This window comes from Lutra lutra, chromosome 1, assembly GCF_902655055.1.
Source record: "Lutra lutra chromosome 1, mLutLut1.2, whole genome shotgun sequence".
Classification (NCBI taxonomy): domain Eukaryota; kingdom Metazoa; phylum Chordata; class Mammalia; order Carnivora; family Mustelidae; genus Lutra; species Lutra lutra.
In genome coordinates, this window is record NC_062278.1 from 3,386,901 (window position 1) to 3,414,521 (window position 27,621).

At 55.8% G+C, this 27,621-nt stretch overlaps 2 protein-coding genes across 2 annotated transcripts; both read left to right on the top strand.

Annotated features, from left to right (window-relative positions):
• The first annotated feature begins 421 nt into the window (after window positions 1-421).
• Window positions 422-3,141, top strand: TFF2 (trefoil factor 2). Its single transcript, XM_047719538.1, has 4 exons — window positions 422-531; window positions 1,306-1,455; window positions 2,105-2,251; window positions 2,976-3,141. Exons 1-4 carry the CDS (start codon window positions 453-455, stop codon window positions 2,987-2,989), a joined length of 390 nt encoding a protein of 129 aa, XP_047575494.1. The 5' UTR covers window positions 422-452; the 3' UTR covers window positions 2,990-3,141.
• Window positions 3,142-22,197: 19,056 nt separating this feature from the next.
• Window positions 22,198-25,155, top strand: TFF3 (trefoil factor 3). The gene is made up of 3 exons (XM_047719546.1): window positions 22,198-22,334; window positions 23,646-23,792; window positions 24,928-25,155. Exons 1-3 carry the CDS (start codon window positions 22,253-22,255, stop codon window positions 24,939-24,941), a joined length of 243 nt encoding a protein of 80 aa, XP_047575502.1. The 5' UTR covers window positions 22,198-22,252; the 3' UTR covers window positions 24,942-25,155.
• The last annotated feature ends 2,466 nt before the right edge of the window (window positions 25,156-27,621 follow it).

Genomic DNA, 27,621 nt, shown 5'->3' on the forward strand with positions numbered 1-27,621 from the left:
CGCCGTGGGCTGGCCTGGTCATTTTCCCCAGTAACCTTGGGTCTAATAGTAAAAAAAAAAAAAAAAAAAAAAAATCATGTGCTAACCTCTTACTTTATCAGGAGACATACCTGACTTATCCCTTCCTGGGTGTGACCCTGGGGGGGGGGTGCCCAGTGCCAGAGGTGCGTGTGGCCTCTTTTCCACGTTGGCACCCTGGCTCGACCTGGCTCCCGGCCCCGGGACAACGTGGGGGCCCCTGCCAGAAGCCTTGCCTGCAGGCACGGCCGCTCGGTCTCTGCCCAGTGGCCTATCTCAGCTCCTGTTCCCAACAAAGGACCCGAGGGGTTGGTGCCACAGGGGACAGAGGAAAGCTATTTGCATTTGATGAGCAAACAGAGAGGACATTATAAAACAGCTGATGGCAGTGGGCGGTGCACATTCTGTAGGTGGCCCTGGCGTGCGGCGTGGACATGGGATCTCCAAGCGTCCAGCTCCTGGCCATGCTCCTTGTCCTGGGGCTGTGTGCCCTGGCGGGGGCCCAGAAACCTTGTAAGTGACCACCCACATGTCCCCCTGTGCAGCCCAGCGTCCTTGACTGGGCAACAGAGCATTGGGGCCCGCGAGCCGGGAGAAGCTCCAAATGCAATGTGGGTACGCTAGTCCCTTGGCCTTGGTGCGTCTCCGCTCTTGTTTTCCTCAAAGCCACGGGGTGGAATGACGGGCTCACTGGGGTGCAGAAGTAGCTAAAAAGGCATCCTAAGCTCTGCGATGGGGCTGATTGCCCTCGTGCATCCTTCCCTGCCATTGAGGAGGGACTCCCAGGGCTGTGTGAGACCTCCAGAAAGGCCTCCTTCCCAGAAAAGGTCAGGGTGACCACAGGTGCTGGGTGGCCGGCTGGGGAGAGGGGCTGGGGCAGGAGGCCCCCAGGGCATCTGGAACCCACCGTGATTACCTTCCATCCTGACTTTTCTGAGGTCCACGTTCCACTGTCTTTCCTGAAGTTTTCTTTTCTTTTCTCTTCTCTTCTCTTCTTTTCTTTTTTTCTTTTCTCTCTTCTCTTCTCTTCTCTTCTCTTCTCTTCTCTTCTCTTCTCTTCTCTTCTCTTCTCTTCTCTTCTCCTCTCTTCTTCCTTTTCTTTTTTTTAACTAATAATTTCTGCAAAGCCCTGTTTGTCCCTCAGGACATTGCATAGTTCAAATCCGGGCGAGATGAGACTTCGTGGTTTCCCCGTGTAGCCGCAGGACCCAGGGAGGAGCCTGAGCGTGCCCCTGAGAGCAGGCAGGGGGCATGTGAGGGGACAGGTTGACAAGGCTCTCTCCGCAGCCCCCTGCCGGTGCTCTCAGATCGCAGTGGAAAACAGGAAGAACTGTGGCTTCCCGGGCATCACCCCTGACACGTGCTTCAGCATTGGCTGCTGCTTCGACTCCAAAGTCCCCAATGTCCCCTGGTGTTTCCACCCACTCCCGAAGCAAGGTAACCGGCCAGGGAGCTGCCCCTCTTCCCAACCCCGCCCCGACCAGCTAGAAGGGAAGAGACAGCGGCCCCTGGCCCACTGTCCACACCTGGAACCCCAAGTGTGGTTCAGTTAAGACTTCCGGAACTTTCTTCCGAGAATGAGGTTTACAGCCACGCACGTTCTCTTGGTGGAAGGTCATTCATGCCTAGGTGTGCACAGACGCAAGTGTGGGTGCGCAGCACACTGTGGGGGTGGGGCTCGGTACCCACGGCCACCAGCGCAGTGGGTCACAGGCTCCCGGGTCCCGAAAGGGGCGAGACAGACGGCTGGCTACTAGGTAGGGCCCTTTCTCTGGTGGAAGCATTGCTGGCTTTCAGGGCGCTCACTGCCCCTTCTCATCAGGGTACGGCGATCACCCATTTTGCAGATGGGAATATTGGGTCCAGAGAGGCGAGCTGAGTTTCCCAAAGCCCCGGAACATGGGGCCTGTGGCATCTGTGCAGATGCACAGGCGGCCAGCCCTTAGACGGTCCCTGGGGCTCGTGGTCGAGCAGCCCCTCACGACACAGGGAGGCTGACACCCGGTGGCGTCCCCGCGGTGGGCGGGCAGAGACACCGCTGGTTCCGGAGCTGCCCTCACTGAGAGTCTGAGGTGCTGCTTTCCAGAGTCGGAGCAGTGTGTGATGGAAGTGTCGGCCCGGAGGGACTGCGGGTACCCGGGCATCAGCCCCAAGGAGTGTGCATCTCGAAAGTGCTGTTTTTCCGACAACATCGTCGATGTGCCCTGGTGTTTCTTCCCCATCCTCGTGGAAGGTAACTTCCTGCAGGACGGCCGATGAGAGCCTGGGCTGGGGCCCCTGAACCCATCTCAGGAGAAGGCCACTCTGAGGGGTTCTCTCCACGGTGACGGCTGCTCTTGGAGGTGCTGACAGCCGCCGGCATTCCCATGGTGGCTTGTGTGACGGCCGCAGAGAGCAAGTCACCTTAGGCACATCCCCGGATCCCGGCCCAGCAGGTGGCACTGCCCAAGTGACTGCCAAGCAGCCATGGGTCGTCAGTGCCACTGAGTGTCACACGCTGTGCCAGGCGCTGGGGGCAGATGGGGAACTTCTCCTGTGGGCCTCGCTGGGGACCTGGGAGCATGAGGGACAAGTTCTGCCCACGACGGCCTGCTCAGGGCCACCTCGGCTGGGGGTGGTGTCTGGTCCTCCCCTCCCCTGTAGCCACAGTGAATCTCCTGACTCTGAGTTGTCAACACCAAGGAAAGCTCCAGCATGTCCCCCAAGATTGGCAGATTGCCCTTGCCCTTGCCGGACGCTTTCCCTTCCCTGTTTCAGAACGTGGGGTGAGCCAAAGAGCTTGGCCTTTGTTTGGACACTTGTGAGCGATTTTTGTGGGACCTAAGGGTATCTCTGAACAACTGCCAGTTACACCCCTGAGAAGTGCCCCCCCCAGGAGGGCAGACTCAGGGCCTGTCAGCGCAGACTCCCTCGGGCCCAGACACTGTCACCCACCCGCTGGCATTTCACACTTCTAGATTGCCATTATTAGGAGGAATCCCTTCCGAGAACCCACCAGGCTCCCCAGGTGTTTGGAAATGAAGATTGCCACCACGTCTCATGTCTGCAGAGTTCCTGGCTTTCCTTCATCTGCTTTTTATCCTGGTTCAACAGACAGTTTCTTCAAATAAAGAAAACCCTTAAAATCTGCTGAGTTTCCTTTCGGCTTCATTGACATGGAGGTGGAGAGACGGAGGGAGAGAGGGAGTGTGTGTGTGTGTGTGTGCAGGTGCGAGTGTGTGAGCGGGGAGGGGAGAACTCATCTAGCAGGTGCGCACCCCTGGAGCAGGGAGAGGGAACGGAGGACCCACGACCACTCCCAACCCAACCATTTGTACAGAAACTCAAACGACTTTGCCCCTGGAAACCTCTCGGAGTAACGCCTGATTTCAGGTCACAGTTATAAAATCGCCTCGCTGTTACCAAATACAGCCCAGACCATGGCTTTTGTGGGACGGCAGGCCACCATCCTCGGTCCTCGCAGGGGTGGGGCAGGGTGGGCTCCGACATTTCCCATCTTCCACTCGAGAGCAGCTGCATCGTGCCAAAGTCTGGGCCCAAAGAGAAGGCTGCCACTGCCACCGAGATCAGGCTGGCCTGGGGGAGGGTTTTGGCACTAAAACCTCGGGCAGGCATCTCTGCGGAGGGGTCCTGGCATTCTTCAGTCCAGTGTGGGTGTGCAGGGGAAGGAGCCCACTGGCTCGGCCAAGGAGTGTCCCCATGGCCCACCTGCCACTTTGGAAATCCAAGGCCTCCCCTTCCAGGGTGGGAGGGACCAGCGACATTGGGCTCTGTGTGTATTGAAGGAAGGACCTGACCCCAGCCCACACCAGCTCTCGGGACACTTGTTTTATGAGTCAAGTCACTGCTGTGTCTTGTCTGGCTTATGGCACACTCATCAGCTCTGGCAAACGAGGGCTCTTGTTGGACTCGGGGCCTCTGACGCAGAACGGATGGCCAGTGGAGCCGGACGCCCATGAACTTACTCACCACAGAGCACCCTGCCCCTCACCGTGTCGTTCTGAGGGAGCACGGCCGGCCACACCTGAGGCCCACAGCCAGGTCAGGCCCTGTGTTTTGGAAACAGCCTTTGACATGCACCTTCTGGGATGCATGACTCTTCCATCCCGACACCTCTGGACGGAAAATTTGGGGTTCTGCTCCCAGCACTGGTGCCGAGGCCGGCTGGCACGCTGGGTTCAGTGCCAGCTCCTGGCTCGTGCCCTCCTTGGGCATTTTCTGGTCCTTGGCACCACCACCTCCCGCCATCGTCAGGCTGTGGGGCCCCTCGGCACACATCTCCGGGTGTGGGGACTGGCCATTCTTCCTCAGAGTCCTCTCCTCACGCGCCCTCCCCAGTCCTGCTTCCTTGGCAGGTGTCTCCCTGGTGCCATATGCCCCGGCTTCTGAGCCGACCCTGCGTCTCCCTTCTGATAACACAGGGCAGCTTCTGGAAGAGCTGCGGTGGCCGTCGCCATGGGCCCCGGAGGGGCTTGGCAGATCTACTTCACGTCAGGTACTGACTCCTGTGGGTTATAGATCGCTGCGTGCCACCCCAGCATGCCACCCCCTCCTTGAGCTGGGCCACCGGAGGGTCCTCGCTGCCGTGGGAGCCATAGCTGGTGACCTTCACACCCACCCCATCAGAAAAGCCAACCTTCCTTCCTCCTCCTGTGATGGGGTAATTGCCTGGCCTGCTTCCCTTTCCCTCCGTCTGGTCTCCTCCGCGGGGACCCCGCTGGTAGGGGAACAGGGAGACTGGTGTCAGGGGTCTGGCAGCGGTCGCCCCCGACTGGAGCAGGGGCAGGGGAAGGCCAGCTCTGCCCCTCAAGCCCACTGTCCCCGTCTCCTGGATCCCCAAGGTCATGCAGTCCTTGCCTGGCTGGCTCAGGTAGAGAGATGCTCCGAGAAGATTCCTTCCAGAGAGTCTGGGCAGAGGTGACTCTGCTCTCCTGTCCTGAGAGGACCGGGCAGGGACGCGTTGAGCATCCCCTTCAGTGTGCAGAGCGGTGCGGCTGCATCCAGAATGGGGATGGAGCCCAGGACCCCTGCTCACTTGTTATATTCACACGCCACGGACGGTGGCTTCTCTGTGCAAGGCAGTTGTGTTCTGTAACGTCACTGACACTGAATTAGCAAACTCTGAGCCATCAAGACTGGGGGAAAGGCAAGGTCAGGTTCCCGAGCGCCCTCCTAACCGAGTTCATCAACGATCAGTACGTGACCTTGCTGGATGTGCATTTCTGTTTCGAGACCATTTATTTCATATACATTATTGATGTGCTGACATTGGACTCACGGCCACCAGCACTGTGACCCATGCCCGGACACAGCTCACGCACACGCGTGCACAGCAGGTCACAGCCTGCTCACCCTGGGCCACCTGACCCCTCTTCCCCCCGTGCATGGGAACCATCTAAAACAGTTACATCAACAGGAAGCACAAAAACGGGCATAAAACGAGGTACAAACAGGCCACGAAAAGACGCCTGCCTACGCTCCGAGAGCTGACATGAGAAGGCAGAGCCTCCCCTTGTTGGACTCCGGCTGGCAAAGTCCGTGTTGCCAATAAATTTTAGCGAGAAAGTGGATTTGCAAATAGGGATCTGTGGATAATGGGGATTGATCGTATAATCCTCAGACGTATTGCGTGTGTTGTGGAGGTGAGGTGCATACACACAGATACGCCAGCTGTCGTTTTGGGGCCTAGCCCTCCTGTTGACACCCCTCCCTGCCCCCTTAGCCTGAAGAAAGAGAAGGAAAGACTGTGGCACGCTCGCCCCTGGAATCAGGGAGTTGCAAAGAGAGGTTACGAATCCCATCTCCAAAACACAGATGCTACCCTTATGTTCTAGATCATCTCTGATTCGAGCTCACTTCCCAGCTGTGTACCTGGAGCAGGTTACTCAGACGTTCTGTGCCTAGTTTACTCATGTGCGAAATGAGGGTATTAATAGGGTCGTTTTCTTAGAGGTTCGTTGTGAGGATTTGATGAGTTAATTTAGGAGACGAGCCAACAGCAGGGTCAGGCACATAGCGAGTGCTTGGTGAGAATGTAGCCAGTCCAGGCCTCACCCCCTGGGGAGAGGAAAGTGTCCCCACTGTCTCGGGACACATTTCTGGGACCCTCCACGATCCCATCTGCTAATGCAGGAAGGCCAGTCCCTGCCGAGGCCCCTGCCCGGTGTCTCCTCCGGTGGCTCTGGCTGTGCTGTGGTCCCAGCGGGCTGTGGTCCCTGTCCCAGGCTGGCGCGTTGCTGCTGCCTGTCCTCGGGAAGGGCTTGGCCAGAGGTGTTCCAGTGGAGTGGGAACTTGTCAGCCCATTGTGTCCCCCTTTTCCCAGCCCCCTGTCCCTTGCCCAAGGCTTGTCTGCGTCTGTGTGAACGGCTGTGGGAGGTTTCCAGGACATTCCTGGGAGTTTTCTGAGTCTCCGGGAACCCAGATGGTTTGGGGGCAGAGGAGTCGCCTTGGTGCACGGCACCTGCAAGAGCCTGATCCCCGCTCCAGCCCAGCCAGGCCCCCCGGCCATTCAGACAAGGACGTGCTGATCCCGTGGCTCTGGGACAGGGTCACCAGCTTTCCCGTGGGTGGCCACTCCATACGATTTCCTGTCATTCACAGAGCACGGAACTTCATAAGTACTCAAACTTCATCTAGCACAGTCAGAAACGTGGCTCCGAGGAGAGGAGGTCCCCTGTCGCACTCGTCCTCCCTGGGACCCACGGTGGGGACGCGCAGGCCGCTCACACGCCTGTCCTCCAGTGCCCTCTGCTGGCCACGCTGGGAGCGGACTTCCCCAGCCTCCGCCGGTTGGGCGCGGTGGGTCTCCCGGGGCAGCGAGGGGTGCGCTGTCTGACCATACTTAGCCTCCCGAGGTGGAGAGAGTCATCTCAGTAACTCTTGTAAGTTACTAAGCTGCTCACATAAGCCACTGGGGCCAGGTGTATTGACGTGGGTTCATGAAGCAGAGACGCAGCTTGGGGGTCAGAAAGGCTTTCTTCTGGCTGGAAGACCTGTGGCTTCACTGGCCTTTCCTTTGTGTGCAAATGGAGACGCAGGGAGCTTGGGAGGGAGGGGGTTAGGGGGAAGGAGAGAGGGAAAGAGGAAGTAGAGGGAGCAGTGGGCGGAGGGAGAGGAAGAGAGGGAGGGGGAGGACGGAGACCAGTCTCTCTTCCTATATGGACACTAATCCTCTTGCGTAAGGAAAGGGTTAAGGTATGGGCAGGGAGAGGAGGGGGCCCCTGGCCTCCATCGGGAATCTTTCTCTTTGGCAGCTACAGTGTATCATAGAAAATGACCAAACTCAAAGAATGAAGTCATTCAGGGGTTATCAAGAGCCCACGCTCAAACCAAGATGGTACCAGAGACTCAAGACCACAAGCTTCTTGGTCAGTTCTCAATAAAACACCGCGCCTGGAAGCCCTCCGTGGCAGCCCATTCCGGCCCCTCTCACTCCTCGGAGATTTTTCTTTCCTTTCTGCTCTCGCCTGATCTTTTGCATTCGCGAGATTTGTTCTTCGACTCCGCAAGACAAGAACCCTGCGATCCAGCAACACTCAGATCAGGGTCCTACAGTTATGACCTCATTTAAGCTTAATTACATCTGCGGGGTGCCCCTCCCCCATACCATCAATCTGAGGGTCGGGGTTTCAACATACAGACCTGGAGGGGCGGTACAACTCATCACAGCATCCTTGATCAGCTCACTGTCTTTACACTAGTAACACTGATAATAGTAACAATTATATGTTAAAGCTTTTTCTTAAATTAGCCCTGCTGAGGGCGCCTGGGTGGCTCAGTGGGTTAAGCCTCTGCCTTCGGCTCAGGTCATGATCCCAGGGTCCTGGGATGGAGCCCCGCATCGGGCTCTCTGCTCAGCAGGGAGCCTGCTTCCCCCTCTCTCTCTGCCTGCCTCTGCCTACTTGTGATCTCTCTCTCTGTCGAATAAATGAATGAAATCTTCAGAAAAAAATTAGCTCTATTGAGGTATAATTTAATATAATTTTCCCATTTTAAGTGAATTGGTTTGTTGAGTTTTGAACAACATTCCCGGTCATGGAGACTCTACTGCAAAGAAGATGCTGAGTTCCCTCTGCCCTTTCAAGGTCAATACGTCCTCCCAACTCCAGCCCCAGGAGACCAGGGATCCTTTCTTCCTACAGTTTTGACCGGAATTTCACACAAGCGATCCAGCAGCGTGCGCTCCTGGGCCCGTCTTCTTTCACTCAGCGCCTCGCTCCCGAGCCGCGGCCAGGTCTCTGCGTGTACGGGGGCTCCCCTCCATCCTATCCTGCCTCTCCCCCGTCCCCCAGCAGGGACCTCTGACGCTGGGACCGCCCGCCGCGGATGGACGTCTTGGCAGGCTCCCAGATCTTTAGTCTGAACCAAGCTGCGATGGATAATTACGCGCAGGCCTCCCTGGACAGTGGGCAAATACCGCCTCTCCTGGAAAAGATCCCGGGGGAGACCTCCAGGTAGCACAGGCGGGTCACACTTCACTTTGTACGAATCGAACGAGTCCTTCTCCAGAGTCGTCACTCTGCCTTCCCAGCAACATTGTGCGAGTTCCAAGGCTCTGCATCCTCTCCCGCACTTGGATCATTTGTTTTTCAAGGGTAGCCAGGTTCGGATATGGGACACCAAATTTCAATTTCATTTTAATTCCTGTTTCCCTAGCAGCTGGTGACTTGGGGTATCTTTTCATGGGCTTATCTTTGTCTTACGTCTTCCCTGCGAGAGCCTCTGCCCCAGTCTTGACGTCATTTTACACAGGGGCTTAGTTTTCGTCACGATGAGCTCTTCATTTACTCTGCAAACAAGCCTTTTCTCAGGTGTTCCGCGGTGCAAACGCCTGCCCCTCCTCCGTGCCTTGCTTTCCGGTTCCTTAGCGGTACCTTTCGAAGAGCAAAAGTGTTTCCCTTTGCGGAAGCCCACCCTCTTTACGACTCACACTTTATGAGTCCCTGCTTAAAAATAATAATAATAATAATAAAATCTGCCTGATCCAAGGTCACAAAGGTTTTCTCTTACATATTCTAGAAGTTTCGTAGCGTCAGCATTTGCACTTTGGGCTTATGACCCTTTCCAGGTTAATTTTTCCGTATGAATTGGGATATTTTCCTTTGTTTTTTTATTCTCTGGAACCATCCCTGTAGCCAGGGGAGCACTTGTTGTTTGCGGCTTTGTTAGGATTTCCCGGAGAGCCGCTGGGCATGAAGGACTGCGCAGGCTCGTGCCTGGATAATGTGTTCTATTTCTCTTGTGGTTTATTTGAGCTTTTGGTCTCCACTGAAGTAATTTTGGGGGAACCATGCTTTTCCTAGGGACTTAACCATCTCATCTAGGTTTTCTAAATTGCACAGAGTTGCGTAAAGTGTTACAGAGCAGGGTCACACGATTTTTAAAGTTCCCTCTGTTTCCAATAGGTGTTTCCCCTTTGTCAGTCCTTATTTTGTATATTGGGGTTTCTCCCCGCCTTGACTAGGTGAGCTGGTGGTTTGAACTTTTAGCTGTTTGTTCACTCGTTTTAAGAGCAGACATTCTGATTTGTTACTTAATCGAACTCTTTTCCCCTTCGCTCCTTCATCATTTGCTGTATCGGGGCTCACGTCATCACTTAGGCTAGGAGTTCAATCCGCTCGTTCTCGATCCATGTCCGAAGCGCTCCATTTTACTGTCATCGATATTTTAAACATTCTTTGTAAGTTCAGAAATACGGTGTTCTCATTATCATGATTTTAAAAAGAATCTGTAATTCTGGTTTGTAGTTTCCATCTTCACCATCAGTGTTTCTATTTAAAGGATGTAAATATCCATGTGCAAAAACCTTTTAGAAATGTTGTTCTGGTTTCCTAGTTTTGTTGCCTTTGCCCGCAGAGCAATTGTAAGGCTTCCACTCTGTGGGGCGCCGTGATTTCTTGGTGAAGTTTGGTCATTCTTTCCTGTGGCCACTTAATGGGTTGCGTTGTTGGGACTTAAAGCCTGATGTGCTTGTGTCCCTAAGATCTACCCTACTCGTTACTTTGCTGGAGTCCCTATTTCCTCACTTACTTTTCTGTTCACATGACTTGTCTTATGCCCAGCATGGTGTCCCCAACATACCTCAGTTGTGGGTTTTTTTTTTTAAGACTTTATTTATTTATTTGACAGACGGAGATCAGAAATAGGCAGGGAGGCAGGCGGCAGGGGCGGGGGAGCAGGCTCCCCGCTGAGCAGAGAGCCCGATGCAGGGCTGGATCCCAGGACCCTGAGATCAGGACCTGAGCTGAAGGCAGAGGCTTAACCCACTGAGCCACCCAGGCACCCCCATCAGTGGTGTTTTAATCTGTTTTTGCCTGCGTGACCCATTTTTTCTGGTTTGTAAAGCAGAATAACTTTGCCCAGCCTTTTATGGGTACAAACATGTTCATAATGGTTATATCCTCATTGTGACTGGTGGCTTGTAAAGCGTCCTTGTTAGTCATGTCTGAGTGCTTGGGCCTGAATTCTATTTTGTGGGATCATTGAGATGGGCTCCCCTACTCAGTGTCCTGTTAGATAAATCCCTTCTGATCATTAGTGTTTTAAAGTTCTATATTTTTAGCAATCTATCAATAAATTCCAATTATTCTGATTTTCAGTCATGACAACTATTGTTTAAAAGCAGAAAGCAGGGGCACCTGGGTGTATCAGTGGGTTAAGTCTCTGCCTTAGGCTCAGGTCATGATCTCAGGGTCCTGGGATCGAGCCCCGCATCGGGCTCTCTGTGGGGCCGGGAGCCTGCTTCCCCCTCTCTCTCTGCCTGCCTCTCTGCCTCCTTGTGGTCTCTGTCTGTCAAATAAATAAATAAAATCTTAAAAAAATTATAGTAGTGATGAAGTTCTAGAACCTAGGTGAGGTTCGGTGGGCTGAGGTCCGGAGCCGATGACCAAGAAAGAATTCTTGAGACGTCTTTGGTGCACAATGGTGGTTTATTAAAGCCCGGGGACGGGACCCGTGGGCAGGGAGAGCTGCTGCCCTGGGTTGTGAGGGTGACAGGCTGTGTACCCTGCGGTTGGGGTTGGGGGAAGGTGAGGGAAAGGGAGGTTTCAATGGAGTTTTCATATGTTAAAGAGGGCCTACATGGTGCCAGGAGACCAATGTTGTCTTTTAGCAAGCCATTAACATCAAGATAGTTGGGAGATTCCTGTCTTGCAGGGATTATGATCTCCGCAAGTTAACTATTTGTTTCTCCTTTATGGAGTCAGGGGTGCCTGAGGAATGTCACACATATTACCGAGGGGAGTGGGTGGAGAGGGGGTGCAAAGTGCCAGCTTCTGCTTTGTCCTCAGCCAGCCTCCTGCTCCCTCATCAGTAGCAGATGGAATCCTGGGCAAGAAGTATACGAAGCAAATGAGGAAAATCATAATACAAATAATTAGAGTGAAAATCCATCTTTGGACTTCGCCAGATAAGTTAGCTGCTGGATTGACTTAAAAATCTTGTCGAGAGCATCCACATTCCTCTGGAAAGTAAAAACAATGTTAAAAAGAAAAACAAAAAAACCGGGGGGTGCCTGGGTGGCTCAGTTGTTAAGCCTCTGCCTTTGGCTCAGGTCATGATCCCAGGGTCCTAGGATGGAGTTCCACATCGGGCTCTCTGCTCAGCGGGGAGCCTGCTTCCCCCTCTCCCTCTGCCTGCTGCTCCCTCTGCTTGTGATCTGTTAAATAAATAAAATCTTAAAAAGAAAAGAAAAGAAAAGAAACATGACCAGAACATAAACTCTTGTGTTTTTAATGAAGCACTTACCAGAAGTAAAATATTTGTCTACCAACTCACTTCACCCTACACCCCACAAAGTTACTACTAATTATTTGTCATAATTCGTACAAAAGGGCTTGAGGCTCTGTTTTCTTTGAGAAGTGTCTACAGAAGGGAGGGTCGAGTAGCGTTGCTCAGTGTCTGCTTTTATATTGCTCACTGCTCTTGATTCTCAGAACCACCCCATGATCTTTATTGGCTCTAGAATCTGAATGCCCGCTTTGTGGCTAGTGCTTTGCAAAATGACCCTTGAGGCACTGAGTATGTCGAATTACAATCCAAAGGATCCTTATCACAGCAAATGAACCCACTGTGGGTTCTGGTCTGCCTGCTCTCAGTTTGTTTCACTGAGGGTCCCTAAAAGTACAAATGCTCAGCCTCTGCTTTTCATTCATCCAGTAGCCCCAGGGGCTTGTCTGGAAGGGTGGTTTGCTCATCACGGACTTCTGGTCTCAGCGGGGAGCACTGTGTTACAGGCTTCCTCACCTACGAGCCTCAGGCCAGGGTCCACCTGTTTTAGCCCCTTCACTGATCCGTCCTGTGGCCACAGACTCCAGAAAGCAGGGACTTCTGTCCTCCTGCGGGAGGGAGCTGAGCAGCAAGCAGCTCCCAGCTCACGAGCAGAGCGGGAAGGTCAGCTCAAGTCAGGGATCTGCTGCAGGACTGGTCAGCCGCACCTCTGGGCATAAAACTCAGGATTCTGGGTTAGCAAGTTCCAAATCCCATGGGACTGAGTCAGGGGGACCACGGATGGCTATCGTCTGTACCCCAGATCATCACAATCATAATAAAGCCGTCACTGCGTGGGTCTCGGTCGCGCAGGCAGCAACCCCTGCTTCCGGGAAGGGGACGATGGCACCTGTTGGGATGCTCTGTGTGTCAGTGCTCAACTCACACCGCCTTGGAGGGCATCATGGTTACCCAGCAGGAAACTCCGGTTCAGGAGTCCAGGGACACCTGCTGGAGCTTGAGTCCTGGTCCCTGTCTCTAGATCAGCTCAATCATCCCATCCCACATAAAAGACAGCGAGGACCTGGCCATGACCACTCTGCTTGGTTCTTGCCATCTGGAAGCCAAGCACCAGGGACCCTCTGTCCCCCGGCTGCCCAGGGTGTCTTCCACCACATATGCTCCGGGCCTGGGGACGTCTCGCTCTGCCCCGATGCCCAGGAGAGAGGTGCCTTCGTGCTGCCATCTTCATGTTTAGACAACCCCGCCCCCATGGGCTTGCTGACATCCCGTCCCCCTGCCGGAGCCCACGCAGAATCTCCTGTTCCTTCAATACCACCTCCATTGGAAGAGTGATGGGCTGACATTGACCCCCGATGCCCACATACCTTCCCTCCCACAGCCTGCACGTGTGTCTGTGACCTTGCTTGCGAAATCAACACATTTGCCTACCAGATCCTTCTCTGCGTGCCAAGCCACTGGAGGGCAGTCGCCACAGCGGTAAGGAGGCAGTCCGGATTGCACAACGTGGCTTTGACTTTGAGTTTAGGATGCCCTCCCCATGACTGCGGTTTTCTTATCAGTGTTGACCACATCATCTTCTTCCTCTAGAACCTCCCACGGGACCTGGGCTGAAGCCTGTGCACACAAAGGATGTTTGGTAAATATTGACCGATCATTCTTTGCTCAGGAACTTATCCACCTACAGAAGCTCAACAAATATTAACGCTTTGGTAAAAGCCCTGAAGACGTTCAAAACAAGATGTCGTAGGGTGCTATGTGGGTCTGCATCACCTGCGCACAAACCACAGTATTTAGCTTCTCGCCATTTGATATGCAAAACAGGTTACGACGAATCTTGAGACTGTGCACGCCTTTATAACCGAGCACTGCGGGGAGGTATGGGCCCCTGCGGCCGGCTCTTGCCTGTGGTGCTGCCACTCTGCGTGATCTCACACCTGGTTTTCAGTTTCCTGATGGATCACATACTTACTGGGGTATACCTGCCACAGCAGGGCAAAAGCATTCTTTGAAACGTTGATATGATGGCGAGTCCCGAAAGAGCCAACGTGAGGAGCTCTCCTGGTTTCGAAGCCAACACATGTCCAGGCGGCTCCTTGAACAAGAACCACCCAGAATCCCCGAGTGCAGCTGCCCTGGGGAGGTGGCTGCCGTGAGGAATTTCTCCCCCGCTCAGAGGAGTCCCCCGCCTGCGTAGACAGACACAAGGAGGCATGTGGAGCATCTGGCCCAGGCCATCTGGAACATTCTCTTGGCAGTTTGGATGGTCCAATATGTTTTTGGCTTTTGGCAAACCATGTGTTCCCCAAGGCTGGGATCTGCTCTCAGTTTCTTTTGAGCTTCCTAAAAATTACCGCGGCTGAACTGAGACTTGTCTGGGCTAGTGTGGAAAGAACCAGGTACGGTTCAGGGCTGTGTTTTAGGAGGCGTAGGGTACTTCCAATTCCGATCAATCTTAGGCTATGTTTTAGTGAAAAATCCAAGGGGCCATTTTTTTTCCCCAGAAAGTCAGAGTCATGGTCTGTAGCTTGTTCTCTCTGATGGACGTGGGGTGAAGGGTGAGAGGGTAACCCAGTAGGGGACCCTCCGGCAGCGGCCTTCAGAGGTTGGTAGTGTGAACCTAGGAGGGCTCACTCGGCGCTCCCCGCGGGGCCACCAAGTCACGCTCCTGCTCGTGTGTCCTCCCCGCCTGGGACGTAGGCAGGTCTTCCTCTCTAGAAGCTTTGGCAAACCTGCTAGCATGGAGAGAAAGTTGAGATCGCACAGGAGAGGCCCCAGGAACTGGGCATCAAAATCAGAAAACTCGAAATGACTGAAGACTTTATTAGCTGTTCGGATGGGTGCTGGATGGGATTCCGGAGCTGTCCCTCCTACATCCCAGACCCGTACGCCTCTTCGATATGGACCAGGCATCCCCAGTGGAACGTTAAAACCGTTCCTCCAAACCAGGACCTCAGGGCTCGGACCCCTGAGCCTCAGAGCCGGCTCCTCCCAGCCTTGGCCACTCTCAACGCTTTCCCCCCTTGCTTCCCAAACTGCCTTATGTTACCCGGATTTTTTTTAAATGAACAATTTTCAGCAGCCAGATTTCACACCCTTCTCCTTAGATAAACAGTACATAAGTAGTGCTCCGCTCTACCCAGTTTTATCCATGCCGGACATTTGTTCGTTTGGCTCGATACCTCTCATTTTATAAAAAAGGAATAAAACGAAGAAAGTGCCACCTTTACCCATTCTTTTCCCTCCGTTCCTGGAGTAACCACCATTCTGAAGTTAGTGTATATTATTTCCACATGTACCCATAAACAGTATGTGGTGTTTTTGTTGTTTTTTAAATAATCAGGAATGGCATTATAATAGACAGGCTTTTGATCTTATATTTTACACTTAACTTCTGAAATTTATCCCTGTTGATAAAAGTAGCTCTGATGCCTTCATTTTAATGCAGAATGCATTCCTCTATTGATAAACAATCATGTGTATCATTCCCAGTGTCTTCCTATCAAAACAATATCGGGGCACCTGGGGGTGCTCAGTGGGTTAAGCCTCTGCCTTCTGCTTGCGTCATGATCCCAAGGTCCTGGGATCGAGCCCCGCATCGGGCTCTCTGCTCAGCAGGGAGCCTGCTTCCTCCTCTCTCTCTGCCTGCCTCTCTGCCTACTTGTGATCTCTGTCTGTCAAATAAATAAATAAAATCTTTAAAAAAAAAACCAATATGCACTTGTTCCATTTATTAGGTTTTGGCAAAACGCTTGCCCAAGTAGCTGCGTTAATCATACTCGGCAACTTTGAGGAAAAGTTCCTTTCTCTCTGTACCCTTGTCAGTATCTTGCAACATGGGTACAATCCGTGCGTGCAAAATGGTGTGCAAATGTTAGTCTCTTTTATCATTCCTAGCTATGAGGGAGGTTGGGCCCCTTTCCATCCCTTACCGTCAATTACCTCTGTGTGTATTTTAAAAACCGTGTCTGTCCTTTTCTCATTGGTCTTTAGAAGTTCTTTATGTATCCTTGATAGCTATCCTTTGTCAACTGCGTGGGTTTCAAATATCTCTTCCTGGTTTGTGGCTTGGCTTTTTTATTCACCGGTCCCGTCTGGCTGAGTGAGTAGTCTGAATTTTAATTGAGTCAGACCTATCAAGTGTACCTTCACGATAGGTATGTTTTTTAGAAAATCCCAAGAAGTCTTTAAAAGCTCAAAATTACAGGACACAAAGTTAATGTGAATTGTGGTTTTACGAGTCAGCAGCAAACAGTCGGAAATAAAGTTGTCCCCCGTGAATAAAGGCAATCTTGCTTCTTCTTCTGTGATCTTTATGACTCCCCCCAACCCTTGCCTTATTACATCTATTGGAACCACCTTTAAATGTTGAATGGAAATGAGGGTAAGAAACGGGTAAGACTCAAGACTCGGTCTCAGGCTTACAGGGAGAATCTCAGCATGAAGAACGGCTCTGGGGTGTTTCTCGCTAGGTGTCAGCTTACCAGCTGTGGAATGCTCCTCTCAATTCTAGACGAGCCTTTACCACGTGTGACTATGAGCTTCGTTAAATGCTTCTAACGTGTTTACTAAAATGACACGTTTCTTATTTTCATTTTTTCTACCAATGTCTTGAATGCATTGATGGATTATCTGACGTTAAACCTACCTTGTCATCATTGGATAGACCCTTGTCATCGTTGGATAGACCCTTGTCATCCATGATGTCTTACTGCGTACGGGGCCGGGCTCAGCTTGCTGGCATTTCGTTACGTTTTCCTGAATCCATGCTTGTGACGGTCGTTCATACTTCATAATGTTTTCGCCCGGCTCCGGCAGTACATTTCTGTCGGCCCCATAAAGTGAGCTGGGCCGCCCTTCTTGGTCGTCTTTCTTCGTTCGCCTGAGACGGGAGCTCTTCCGCAGAACAAAACCGTGAAACCACCTGAACCTGAAATTTACTTTGCGGGAAGGATTTTGCCAGTAACTGCAAATTTTCCATAGAAATCAGGCTGTTTAGATTTTCTACTTAGTCTTGTAACCGCTTGGTAAATTGCTTTTCAAGGAATTTGTCCATTTTATCTGAGGCCTCAAATTTATTAGGATAAATATTCGTGAATTTATTTTGCGTTTTACCTGATTTTCCTCTTAGTGCCTGTGGGACTCCAGCCACCGCCCACCTTTCATTCCCGGTATTGGTAATCTGTGTTCCCTCTCACTGTTTTCTTGATGGGTCTGTTAGAAATGACGGTATTTTTACCTTTTCAAAGATCCAGGGTTGTTAATTTTTTCCTTTTTCTTTTTCTTTTTTTCTATTTCACTTCTGTTAGACCTTGTGCTGCTGCCCCTGTCCCAGTCCTGGAAACTTCGTCTATTTTTCACTGTTCCCCCCCACCCTCCACCATGCAACGTGGAAACGTGCGTGAGCCAGAGGACAGCCCTCACGGGAAGTCGACCACGCTGGCGCCGTGATCCCTGACTTCTGGTCTCCAGAGCTGTGAGAAATAAACTGATTTATAAGCCTCCCAGTCCATGGGCTTTTGCTGGAGCAGCCGGAGCACACGGAGGGCCAGACACTCGCACTCACAGCGGCACAAAAGTGTCCCATCAGCGCGTATGTCAGACGTGGTGGGTCGTGGCACACTCACGTCTCACAGAAATCTTGTGTGGGTCCAGAGCTTGGAGGAGTACCTGTGCCCGTGCTCCATCAAAGCCACACGGACTCGACAATGAGTGCCACCCCCGGGGGGCTGGCGGGAGGTCCCCTCCCTGTAGGCTCTGAAAAGTGTCCCAGTTTAGACAACTCATGACACAGTCTCCTCCTGAAGGGGCCTCCCCTGGCCCCGGGGGTTGGAGCCTGGCCCAGCTTCGACCAGGATATGGGAGTCTCACAAGTGCCCACCGGCCTGTGTTGTCTTAGCCTCCCCTGAGACAAGGAAGTGAGAACAAAGTGCTCCTTGAGGGTTATTTGGGTGAGGTGTGGGAGTGCAGGAGAGGCTTCCACAAACACTGGTGATTGATTACCTATGGCCAGCGATCTGTAGAGACCAGAGATCGAAGGTGACCAGGGAGGACAAAGGCAGGCCCAGGACGGGGTGGAAGCCTGGGGCTGGGGCTGGGGCTGGCAGGATGGACAGGGTCCCAGGTGCAGGGGCACCGAGCACTAGGCAGAGGTCCCAGAAAGCCCAGTCAGGGTGGGAAAGGGAAGGTAGGTCCCGGGACACAAGTGCTCCAGGCCTCTGACTGTGTGTTTTCCTCCCCCTTGCGAGAAGATGCAAATGAAGGTCAATCCCAGAGCTAGAGGTCCCTTGAGTGGAACAAAGGCCATTGAACTAGGTGGTCCCAGCAGCGAGACCTCTTCCCTTGCAGTCTGGGAGCCAGAAGTCTGAAATGAACGCAGTGTAACCTGCACCCCTCCCGGGACGCCGGGGGAGGGTCCCTCCTCTCTCCAATACCCCTGCGACCCAGGCAGTCCTTGGCGTTCCTTGGCCCTCTGTGTGTCACCCCAGCCCAGGCCTCCATTGTCACATGCTATCTGTCACATGCATTTCTGTCCCTACAGGGACACTACAGGGACACTACAGGGACACTACAGGGACAGTCAAATTGGATTATGAGCCACCGCACTCCAGTCCAACCTCATCTTCATTTAAATAATCACGCTTGCCACAGCCAATTCCAAATAAACTGTGCCCGGCGGCTTCAGGAAAGATAACGACTTTGGGGAGGACACTGTCCATTCCCGCACCCCTGGGAAGTCACTTGGTGGCAATGGCGGGCTTCACAGGGACCAGCGCTGTGGCTGGCGGAGGGCCATCTTCCGCCTTCCCTGGCTGTCCTCCTGGGACACGACTCGGGGCTGCGCCAAGGGCTGGCGAGCGACAGGTGCAGGTCGGGGGCGTCTCCGCCTTCTGTGTCAGGGCAACTGCCAGAGCCTGGGCTTCCTGCTGGAGCTGGTCCAGCCGCTCCAGAAAGGCCCATCCGGTTCTGAAAGGCGGGGCTGCCGGTGCGGGGCCTGGTGCCCCCAGGCACATCTGCTCCCCGGCTGTCAGTTCTGTTTAGTTCTGACTTATCTCTCTCGGCGTCCTGGTCATCGGCTCCCTTATTCCTGGGAAACTTTCCTTGTTGTAACAGCAGCTGGGCTGATGCAACAGCCCCAGACTCCGAGGAGCTCTGGGGTTAGCCCTCCTGTGGCTGAAGCCACCGCAGTAGGCCCCGGGCTAGACACTGGTTCCTCCAGAGCACCCAGGGGCTGTCACGTGCCCCCGGATACAGCAGGACAGACACTGGCCCAGGATTTGGGGGGGGGGGCGGCGGGAGACACAAGCTCCATGTCCGTCATGGCCTCTGTTCTGACTCACCCTCTGTCCTCCCCAGATCAGGTGGGGGGACTCATCCGCACAGTTCTACCCTCCCCCAGTGGTCCTCAGCGTAAACCCTGCCAAGGTCAGGAGGCCTCCAGGAAGGCCATGAGAGCCCCTCTCCCAGAAGCAGGAGGAAATTCTGCGCAGAGCACAGTGGGAGCGGCCCACACCCAGGGCAGCTGCAGAGCGTCTGACCCACGGTCAATAACACCGGGGGTGTGAGCCCAGGGCTGGCCCATGTGCACCGATTAACCTGAGTCTGTATTTCCCCATCCGGCTCTCTGCTGGCTTGAAGACCCCAGAGTGACTCTTCATGAGCTGAGAGGAGACTCGGGATCTCTAAGCTGCGCAGGCCACGTCGGATCTTCTGTTCGGCTGAGTCAGCCATGCCCGCCTGGGACACCCTCGGACCCTCCCCCATCTGTGAACTCCTACTCCCAACAAGAAGCCTGAAGGCCGGCATCCCACCCGCCCTTACCACTCCATCACTGTCCACATATCAAGACCTGCCCTCCTAGCTGGCCCGTGGGCTCTTCCCGGCGTCCTTAGGGTCCCATAGTAGCGGGCCGAGCCTCTCGCCCTTGATCCGCGCTCGGTCCCTGCTTGTGGTGTATACGTGCCAATGGCCATGCCCTCTGCAGGTGGGATTTGCTGCCCCAGCACTTGGGGCCCGACCGCCCACTGCTTGCAGCCGTCCGGAAGAACCTCACCTTCCCTGGGACACGGGCACACAAAGCCCGGGGCAGCGGATTCACAGGGGAGGGATCCCAGGACAGTCCAGACACGTGGCCAGGGAGACAGTGGCAGAGGAAGGAGAGGGCCCCCAGCAGGGGCCAGAGTGCGCTCACCCTAGATTCCGGGGCACCAGGGCAGCCCCTTGTCAGGGTGGGGCTGGGGCCAGTCCTGGGGCGCAGCTCCTGCCCTAGTTTTCTTTCACTCCTGGAAGATGAACACCCCCTGCACCGCCCAGAGGAGCTGGAGGCTGGGGGAGGCCACAGGCCCGTGAGCTCCGGAAGGCAGGGTGGGCTCCTTGGGCCCCATCCTTCAGCAGGACAGAGAGGAGGAACGCACAAGACATCTCCCAGCCCCCACAAACATTTACCCAGCGCTGTGGTCCCCAGGGCCAGCTCAAGCCCACTGTCCTCTGAGAATCCGTGCTGTCTCCGGCCAGCAGCCCCCACTCTTCTCCTGCTGAACCCAGACCACGGCGGCCCTACCAGACCCAGGGCTCTGGACCCTCTCTGGCCACAGCTGCTGGCCACCCCCGGCAGATGCCTGACTCAACTTTGCATTACCTGATCGTACAGCCCTGTGAGTGAGGCGCTCTGGGACAGGCGGGGAAACTGAGGCATGGCTGGTAAAGGGACTCGGGCCAAACCTCTCAGCTTCCCCTCAGAATTCCAACATGAACTGGTCTCCTCACAGGGGACTCTTCAAGGGCAGGGATCTGTCACCTCAGCGAGAACCCCGGGCTCCGCTGACATCCGCTGAGTTGAACCGAAGCCAAAGGTCTGGTGGTTTCCCCCGTGGCGGTGGCTCTGGGCGCTGGCTTCACCGGCGTTCATTGGAAAGGCCTGCCCAGGCTGGGTGGGCCGGGGGCAGCTCCCCAGGAGAGGCCAGGTGGAAACCAGGGCCCTCCAGCAGCCTTCAAAGGGCTGCCCCTTCTGAGCCCGATTCCGGGGCATTTGCACTTTCCTGGAGCCTGGCTCAGGCCCACAACCTGGCCGGGCCTAAGGACAGTGTGGGGGCTGGGAAGGCAGAGTCTGTCCAGAAACGGCTCCCAGGGACTTTCTCTGTGATGACCTTTTCGAAACAGAACTCGTGCCGTCTGTTAGCTTGGAGACACACTCTCCTTCTGGGAGCAAAGCAAAGCCCGGGAAACAACACAGACATTCCTCTGTCTCCAGCCTGCACTTGTCTTGGAAGCAGGGAGCAAAGCAGAGGGTGAGGGTTGCCTGGGGTGGGTTCCCCGAGGGTGAGGGCTGGGCGGTCACAGGTGGGACCCAACCCTCCTTGCCAACGTGTGCACAGCCAGACCCCCTCAGTTGGTGGGTGGAGGACAGCTTTGTGGACAATCTGCGGGGTGGTTTAGGACCTCTCCAGCCCTGCAGCTCCATGGGGGGCTGAGGTGACCAGATGGGTGCACCTGCTTCTGGGTCCTACACAGCTCCCAGGATCCCAGCTCTGCCAGACCCACGAGAGGAGACCCTGACAGGCACCCTGCATTGTGAGCCTTAGTTGATTCGCCTGGACGATGGGCGTAACTGTTCCAACCTCGCTGACAGGCTGTTATAAAATAATGTCCAGGATACAGCCTTCATTGAGAAAGAAAAAAAAAGGCAAGCTAATAAAGATGTCTAGTGAGTTCTCATTTGGGTTAAAAACGTGCTTAGATCTAGAGAGAACGTTTCTGGAAAGATACCTAAGAAAGTGTTAAACACACATCCCACACATACCTCTGGACAGGAGAGGGCTTTTTTGGGTTGTCTGATCTTCAAAAACCTACTGCGTGTCTTCTCTTTTTATCAAAATATTACAATTTATCACACTCAGCTTTCTTAAAATATTGAATAAGTTTATCGAATACATTATGAAAGTGCACTTAATGGTAAAAAGAAGTCTTGCCGTTAACAATACAAACAGAAAGGATGGGATTTTCAAGAATTACGAGGGAGGAAGGAGATCTGCGCGCACAGGGAGTCTTACCCGCGGAGGGGACCTACATTTTCAGTCCCCAAGGCCGGTCAGGGATTCTGGGCTCTGTGGTCACTAAGGAGGGAGACTTCTAGACTGCTCCTGGCTGGGTTTCTGGCTGCCAGCCAGCCCTACGCCGAGCCTCTGTCCTCTGCCCCAGGCCAGGCTAGCCTGGGACAGACAGCCCTGCCCCTCGGAGAGGAGCATTAATCTGGAGACTGGAGTCTGGCCTCCCCCCTGGCGGCGGTGGGGTCAGGCTTCCCCGTTCCCCTTCAGAAAGATGAGCCGCTGGGGGCTTTTCAGTCCCGCGCAGGGAAAAGTAGGTGCGGTCGGAGCCAGAGGGGAGGGCCGTCCCCAAGCAAACAGAAGCCAGAGTGCCTGTACAAACACGGGGGTATAAATGCGTCTTCTTGGCTGTCACGGCAGGTTCTCCGAGTAGACGGGTCCCCAGAGCCCGCCTGCCTGTGACCATGGAGGCCAGAGTGCTCTGGCTGGTGGTGGTGGTCCTGGTCCTGGGGTCCTCCAACAGGGCAGCAGCGTACAAGGGCCTGTGTGAGTACTGCTCTGACTTCCTCCCCACGCCGTAGGCAGGAGGGCGCTGGTCGCAGGCAGGGAACAGAGTAGGATGAGAAGACATCCAAGATCCAGGCTCGGGGGGCCGTGGGGAGGCTTGAGGAAGGTGACCAGACCCCCACGTTACTTAGTAATGGCCATTTACCAGACGCACACGGTTCCTCCCAGTAGCCCCGCAAACTGGGTCTTGCTGTTCCCATTTTACAGATAAGGAAACAGAGGGTCGGAAAGTTAGTCACTGACTGCAGGCGACCCTCCCAGTTGGTGCCGGAAGCAGGTTAGAACCCAGGTCTGCTTGGCCTGGCTGGCAGCTGCGGCCGACCCTTCTCACCCCATCGCCTTCTTGGCGGGGGTTTCTGAATTACCAGAAAGGTCTTGGCGCACTATGTCGGCACATTTACCAGAGAGCCCGATGAACACCGTCTCTCCCGGAATATTTTCAGCACAAACGGCCCATTTCCACTTAGCCCTGGCCCTGAACCTGCTGGAGGGGGTGTGGCTGTCCCATCCACCCTCGTTTGAAGAAATTAGGGTGCGGTTCTTATCAGGTGCCAAAGGCAGCCTGGGGTTTCCAGCCAGGGTGCCTGCCAGAGTCCCCGGGATGGCTTGGCACATCCTGAAGCCGGGGACGGGGCCCCCACGCCACAGTGAATCTGGGATCCCGGTGCTAGGGAGGTTCGGGAACCCCTGGACTTAGTGAGTGGCAGGGGCAGAAGAAGACATCAGGGGTTCCCTGTGGTTTCTGTTTTCCTAAGGAAAATCCCGTTAGGTGACGAGGGAAACACCGCAGAGCTTGAGACAACGTAGGCTTGCTTCAAAAGCAAGTGTTGCGGCCGGAAGGATGTGCCGGGAAGACGGGGCACACCAAGCAGCTGGGGGACAGGGAGCCGCGGGAGGGAGGGAGAGCAGCACTCGCTGTGGTTTTCCGTTTTGAGTGTGTGTCTCCTGTTACACCGTTTGTGTGTTTAAGATGAAACAGTGAAGGGGAACTTCATTTGTGGGTTCGGTGACCCCCAGAGGGTCCCTGGTCCTGCTAGTGGGAGGGAACCATGGCCTGTGGACCCCCAACGGGACACTGGGGGTGCACAGTGCCAGGGGTCCCCGGCAGAGGCCAGAGCTCCCGCGGGCAACATGGGAAAGAGTGACCTCCTCAAGCAGGTGTTGGGGTGAGGGTGGGGGTCACGTGCTCTGAGCTCGGAAGCGGGGGAGGCTGCGCGCTGGCCAGCTGAGGTCAGCGGACACACAGGGGCCAGCCAGCCTCCGGCGCTGACTGGGTGCTGTCTGGGACAGCGACGAACCTGTGTGAGGTGCCAGCCAAGGACAGGGTGGACTGCGGCTACCCCGAGATCAGCCCCGAGCAGTGCACCAATCGGGGCTGCTGCTTCGATTCCAGCATCCACGGGGTGCCCTGGTGCTTCAAGCCTCTGCAGGACACAGGTAGGCCGTCCCGCGTGCACAGCATCCTTCCTGGGTCCCCGGAGGCCATGCATACCCCGGCAGGACCCCCAGTACCATGGCTGTCCATCAGCTGAGTCCATCAGAGGAGTTGCGCCCAGGGACGTCAGCGGCCGGGGGCTGTCCCCTGCTGTCCCTTTGCTAAGGGGTTTGTGCTGATTCTAAAAGTCGTTATTTGGGAAAAGGTGTTCAAAGTCAAGGCGCTATGTACGTACAGGGAGCTGGTCTAAAAACTGGCCTGGAGAGGAGTGGAAAATGCTCAGGTTAGGGAAGCAGGGCCGATGCTTGAAGCCACATTCAGCAAACAAAGCACCATCGCTCGTGACGTGCTCCTGGTGGGACACATAGTGGTGGTCCGGGCACTGAGCCCCGGTGCCTCTCTGCACCCCACCATCTTCCTCCAGCCCGCCTCCTCCTGGAGAGCCCCCATCCTTCCTCAGCAGCGCAGTAGGGTGAGGACAGCCACCCCGGGGGTCAGCCGCAAGCAGGTGTTGCCCACGGGGGGGCAGGGGCGGGGTCGGGGGTGGGGGTGGATGGCCCTGGCTCTGTCCGTCCAGCCCCACATCCGGGGCGTGAGGTCTGCCGGAAGCCACCTGGCAGTCCAGATGCCAGGTCGTCTTCTAGGAAGTGCCTTCCTGGAATCAGCCCGCGCCCTTTGTGTCCCAGTGATGAGGGACTGGGGCCGCCTTCCAGCTGATGCCAACTCCCTGATTGGTGCTGGGGCCTCACCCACCGCCCCGAGCCTCCTGCCCCTTCCCGGCATATCCAGGCAGAGGCCCAGATAAGGCTTTGGGACCAGGAGGGAGTCGGCCTTGCCTCTTTGTTGGCTGTCCCCATTCTTTGGGGCTCCTCAGCGGAGGGGCGGGGAGGGGGCTGCACCTTCTCCTTTGGCTGCTGACAGCGGACCCTGCCAAGGCCCATCCACCTGCCCGACCCCCTAGGTTCTGGTGGGTTCTATTCTCCACAAGGTCAGACACGTAACACTTTCCCAGCGACTTGGGGAGAACCCAGCACAAGGCACTGACCTTGGAGCCTGTCTTGACCTTGAGAAGCCTGGCACCTGGTGGGTGAGGCCGAGGCTGGTCGTGGGGACGCAACGCCTGTGCTTTGTTTCCAGAATGCCGATTTTGAAGCAACGTGCACTGGTCCCGGACGTGCCGGGACAAGACCTCCCGCCCTCGGGGCCCCCGCCTGTGTCCTCTGCCGGCTGCTCCCTGCTCCCTGCTTTTCTCCTATCTGGCTCCCGGCAAGCCCTTCCATGGAAAGCTAGCGCCTGGGGCCCGTGTCTTAACGAATAAAGATCCCGTGCTCAGCATGAGGGCCGCTCCTCGCTCCCGAGACTCGAGACTCGACGCTCCTGTGCCTTATTTCAGCAGCGGCTCTCCTCTCTCAGCGTCTCCCGGATGGGGGCTATGGGGACGGGGGTGTGAGCGCCTCCAGCCCGGGGCCTCCTAGCCCTCCCCTCCCAGGAGGGGAAAGTTTGCATGAGGTCTTAGACCAAGCCCGACCCGGCAGGGAGGCCCAGTCCCCTTCTCAGTGGCCACCACGTGGTGCAAATTCAGAAAAGACATTTCAAACGTCAGTTTCAAAAACCCAAGGTGATTAAGGTCTTCCTCCATGAAGAGAGCAAAGCACGAAAGCCGTCTTACCCGCTGCACGTTTGGTGTTTATTTGTAAGTCAAGCGTGACACCTGTGACACTCTAGGGGCCTCCTTTCACGTTTCCTGCTGGAAACGGACGCAGCGTTGTGATGAAAGGAGCTGGTCTCACCATGAGGACTCTGTCTCGGGTCCTTGTGAAATCCTACCGACCCCACGATGCAGGGCGACTCCTTCCATCCCTGACTTTCTAGGACACATAGCTCCCCACCAACGTCGCATGGGGCCCCCAGGTGTCCCTCCGCTCAGGCCGGGCGTCCCACAAGCTGTTTCTGCCACCCACGCCCTCTTACGCCCAGAGATCCAATGCCCCGCGTGCTCCTTCCTGCCAAACAGCCGTCAGGAAGGGGTGCAGCTCACAGAAATGGGGTCTCTTGGTCTGAGACATCGTCCTACACCAGCAGCTCCCATCAGAACTACAGGCTTTGTCTTGGGGCCAGGTCCGCCGAGCTGACAATGTCCCTGGAGGTGAGGTTTCATTACCCTTGCCTTACAGATAAGGAAGAGAAGGAAAAAGACTTGAAAAATCCCGTGCAATGAGGTCTGCTCTGAGGGGCCACGACAGGACGTCCAGGCCTCTGGATCCAAAGCCTCGTGTGATCCTTCTCAGGCCCAGCCACGACACCTGCCAGGCTTGGGGAGTGACCCTTTCTGGAAACACCTCAGGCCATGCAGCGGGTGCTGCCCAGGGCAGTGCTCATGGGGACGGGCCCCTCCTTCTGCCTTTGGGTCCGATTCTCCTCACACACCAAGCCCAGCCTCGGAGACCAGGCTGGATCTTAGCTGGAGGGGTTTGGAGGTCACCCTGGTGACGGGGCCATGTTGTCACCATCCTCCTTGCTACACACCTGGCTCCTTCCCCCAGGGCCCGGCTCTGCGGCCTCCTGCCACACAGCCCCATCGATGGGGACAGCCCACATGTCTCTGCCTGACTCTACCGAGTTTCAGCGCCAAGCCGGACGCCCCCTCCCTCCGTGCTCCCCACCGGCCCCGGGACTGCCTGTTTGCTCCCATGCCCTGGAGGGATAGGGTCCACCCAGAGCCTGCGTCTGGGGCCCCCTTCCTCCCCCCGTCCCTTCCTCGTTTACAACAAGGCTTTGAGAACGTTCCCAATAGGTCACCTTTGGCTCTCGCTGTCCTGTGGGGGGCAGGGGGGTCGAGTTTGCTCCCGTCATTAGATGGGCAGACGGGTCCCTCAGGCTCCCATGGGAGAGCAAGACCCCGACTGACGCAGCGCGTTGTCCCCCCTGAGCCAGTCGTCACACCCGGCGCGGCCGGCAACCGTCCTGGCCGGCAACCTGCTGGTCTCCCAGCGCTCCCCACGCCCTCCCGCCAGCAAGGGGACGCCTCCCTCTTTCCGCTGACGGTGCCGAGGCCGCATCTGTTTGCCGAGGCGCCCCCGCCCCGCTCCATGGGTGAGATGAGCACACAGCACCGAGCCTCTGTGGGGCCGCCTCACCCCCCGGGGCTCTCAGCGCAAGTTCCGCGGCCCTGGGCACCGTGGACCTGGACCCGGGCCCGTGACCGCCAGCTGAGGAATCACTGCCCCGCAGGCTGACGTCCCGGGGGGGCTCGCTTGGGGTAGGGGTGCAAAGAGCGGCTGCGTCCCCTGCGTGCGGCTGCCGGGCTCGCTGCCCGGTGACCACACAGGCCCTCGGGGACGTGCGGCTTCCAGGCACGGTCGCGCATCTGCGGAGTGAGGAGAGAGCCGAGGCCTGGCCAGGGACAGGGACAGCCCCTGGCCCCACGGAGGCACGAGGGTCCCCAGGCCTCCGCACCCGCCCTTCTTGGATGCAGGCATCACCCCTCACAGACACCGCGCTTGCCACCCGCCGCCCCACTCGCGGGCTGGATCGGAGGCCCCCGCCCCATCACAGCCCAGACACCACCACGGGGGACAGTCCTGCCCCCCACCCCCACCCCCGGGCAAAGTCTTCTGTCCCCTCCTCGTGCATTCTAGTTTTGAGAGCGTCTTCCTGGGTAATTGGGGAGACCCCAGGTCAGACTCAGATGCAGAAACAACCTTCTCTCCAGCACAGGGCCTCCTTCCAGGGACCCCCCAGCTCAGGAGAATCATCTGTGGGGGGCTGGGGGGTCTCAATCATCTCATCCTGGAGCTCAAAGTTATCTCCCCAAACTTCTCTCTGTGGTTC

Bases quoted from the DNA above. Each gene is read 5' to 3' on its own strand.
- TFF3 (XM_047719546.1), top strand. From the start codon at position 22,253: ATGGAGGCCAGAGTGCTCTGGCTGGTGGTGGTGGTCCTGGTCCTGGGG. The intron at 22,335-23,645 runs GTGAGTACTGCT...TGTCTGGGACAG, and splicing joins AGCAGCGTACAAGGGCCTGT to CGACGAACCTGTGTGAGGTG.
- TFF2 (XM_047719538.1), top strand. From the start codon at position 453: ATGGGATCTCCAAGCGTCCAGCTCCTGGCCATGCTCCTTGTCCTGGGG. The intron at 532-1,305 runs GTAAGTGACCAC...CTCTCTCCGCAG, and splicing joins GGCGGGGGCCCAGAAACCTT to CCCCCTGCCGGTGCTCTCAG. The intron at 1,456-2,104 runs GTAACCGGCCAG...GCTGCTTTCCAG, and splicing joins CCACCCACTCCCGAAGCAAG to AGTCGGAGCAGTGTGTGATG.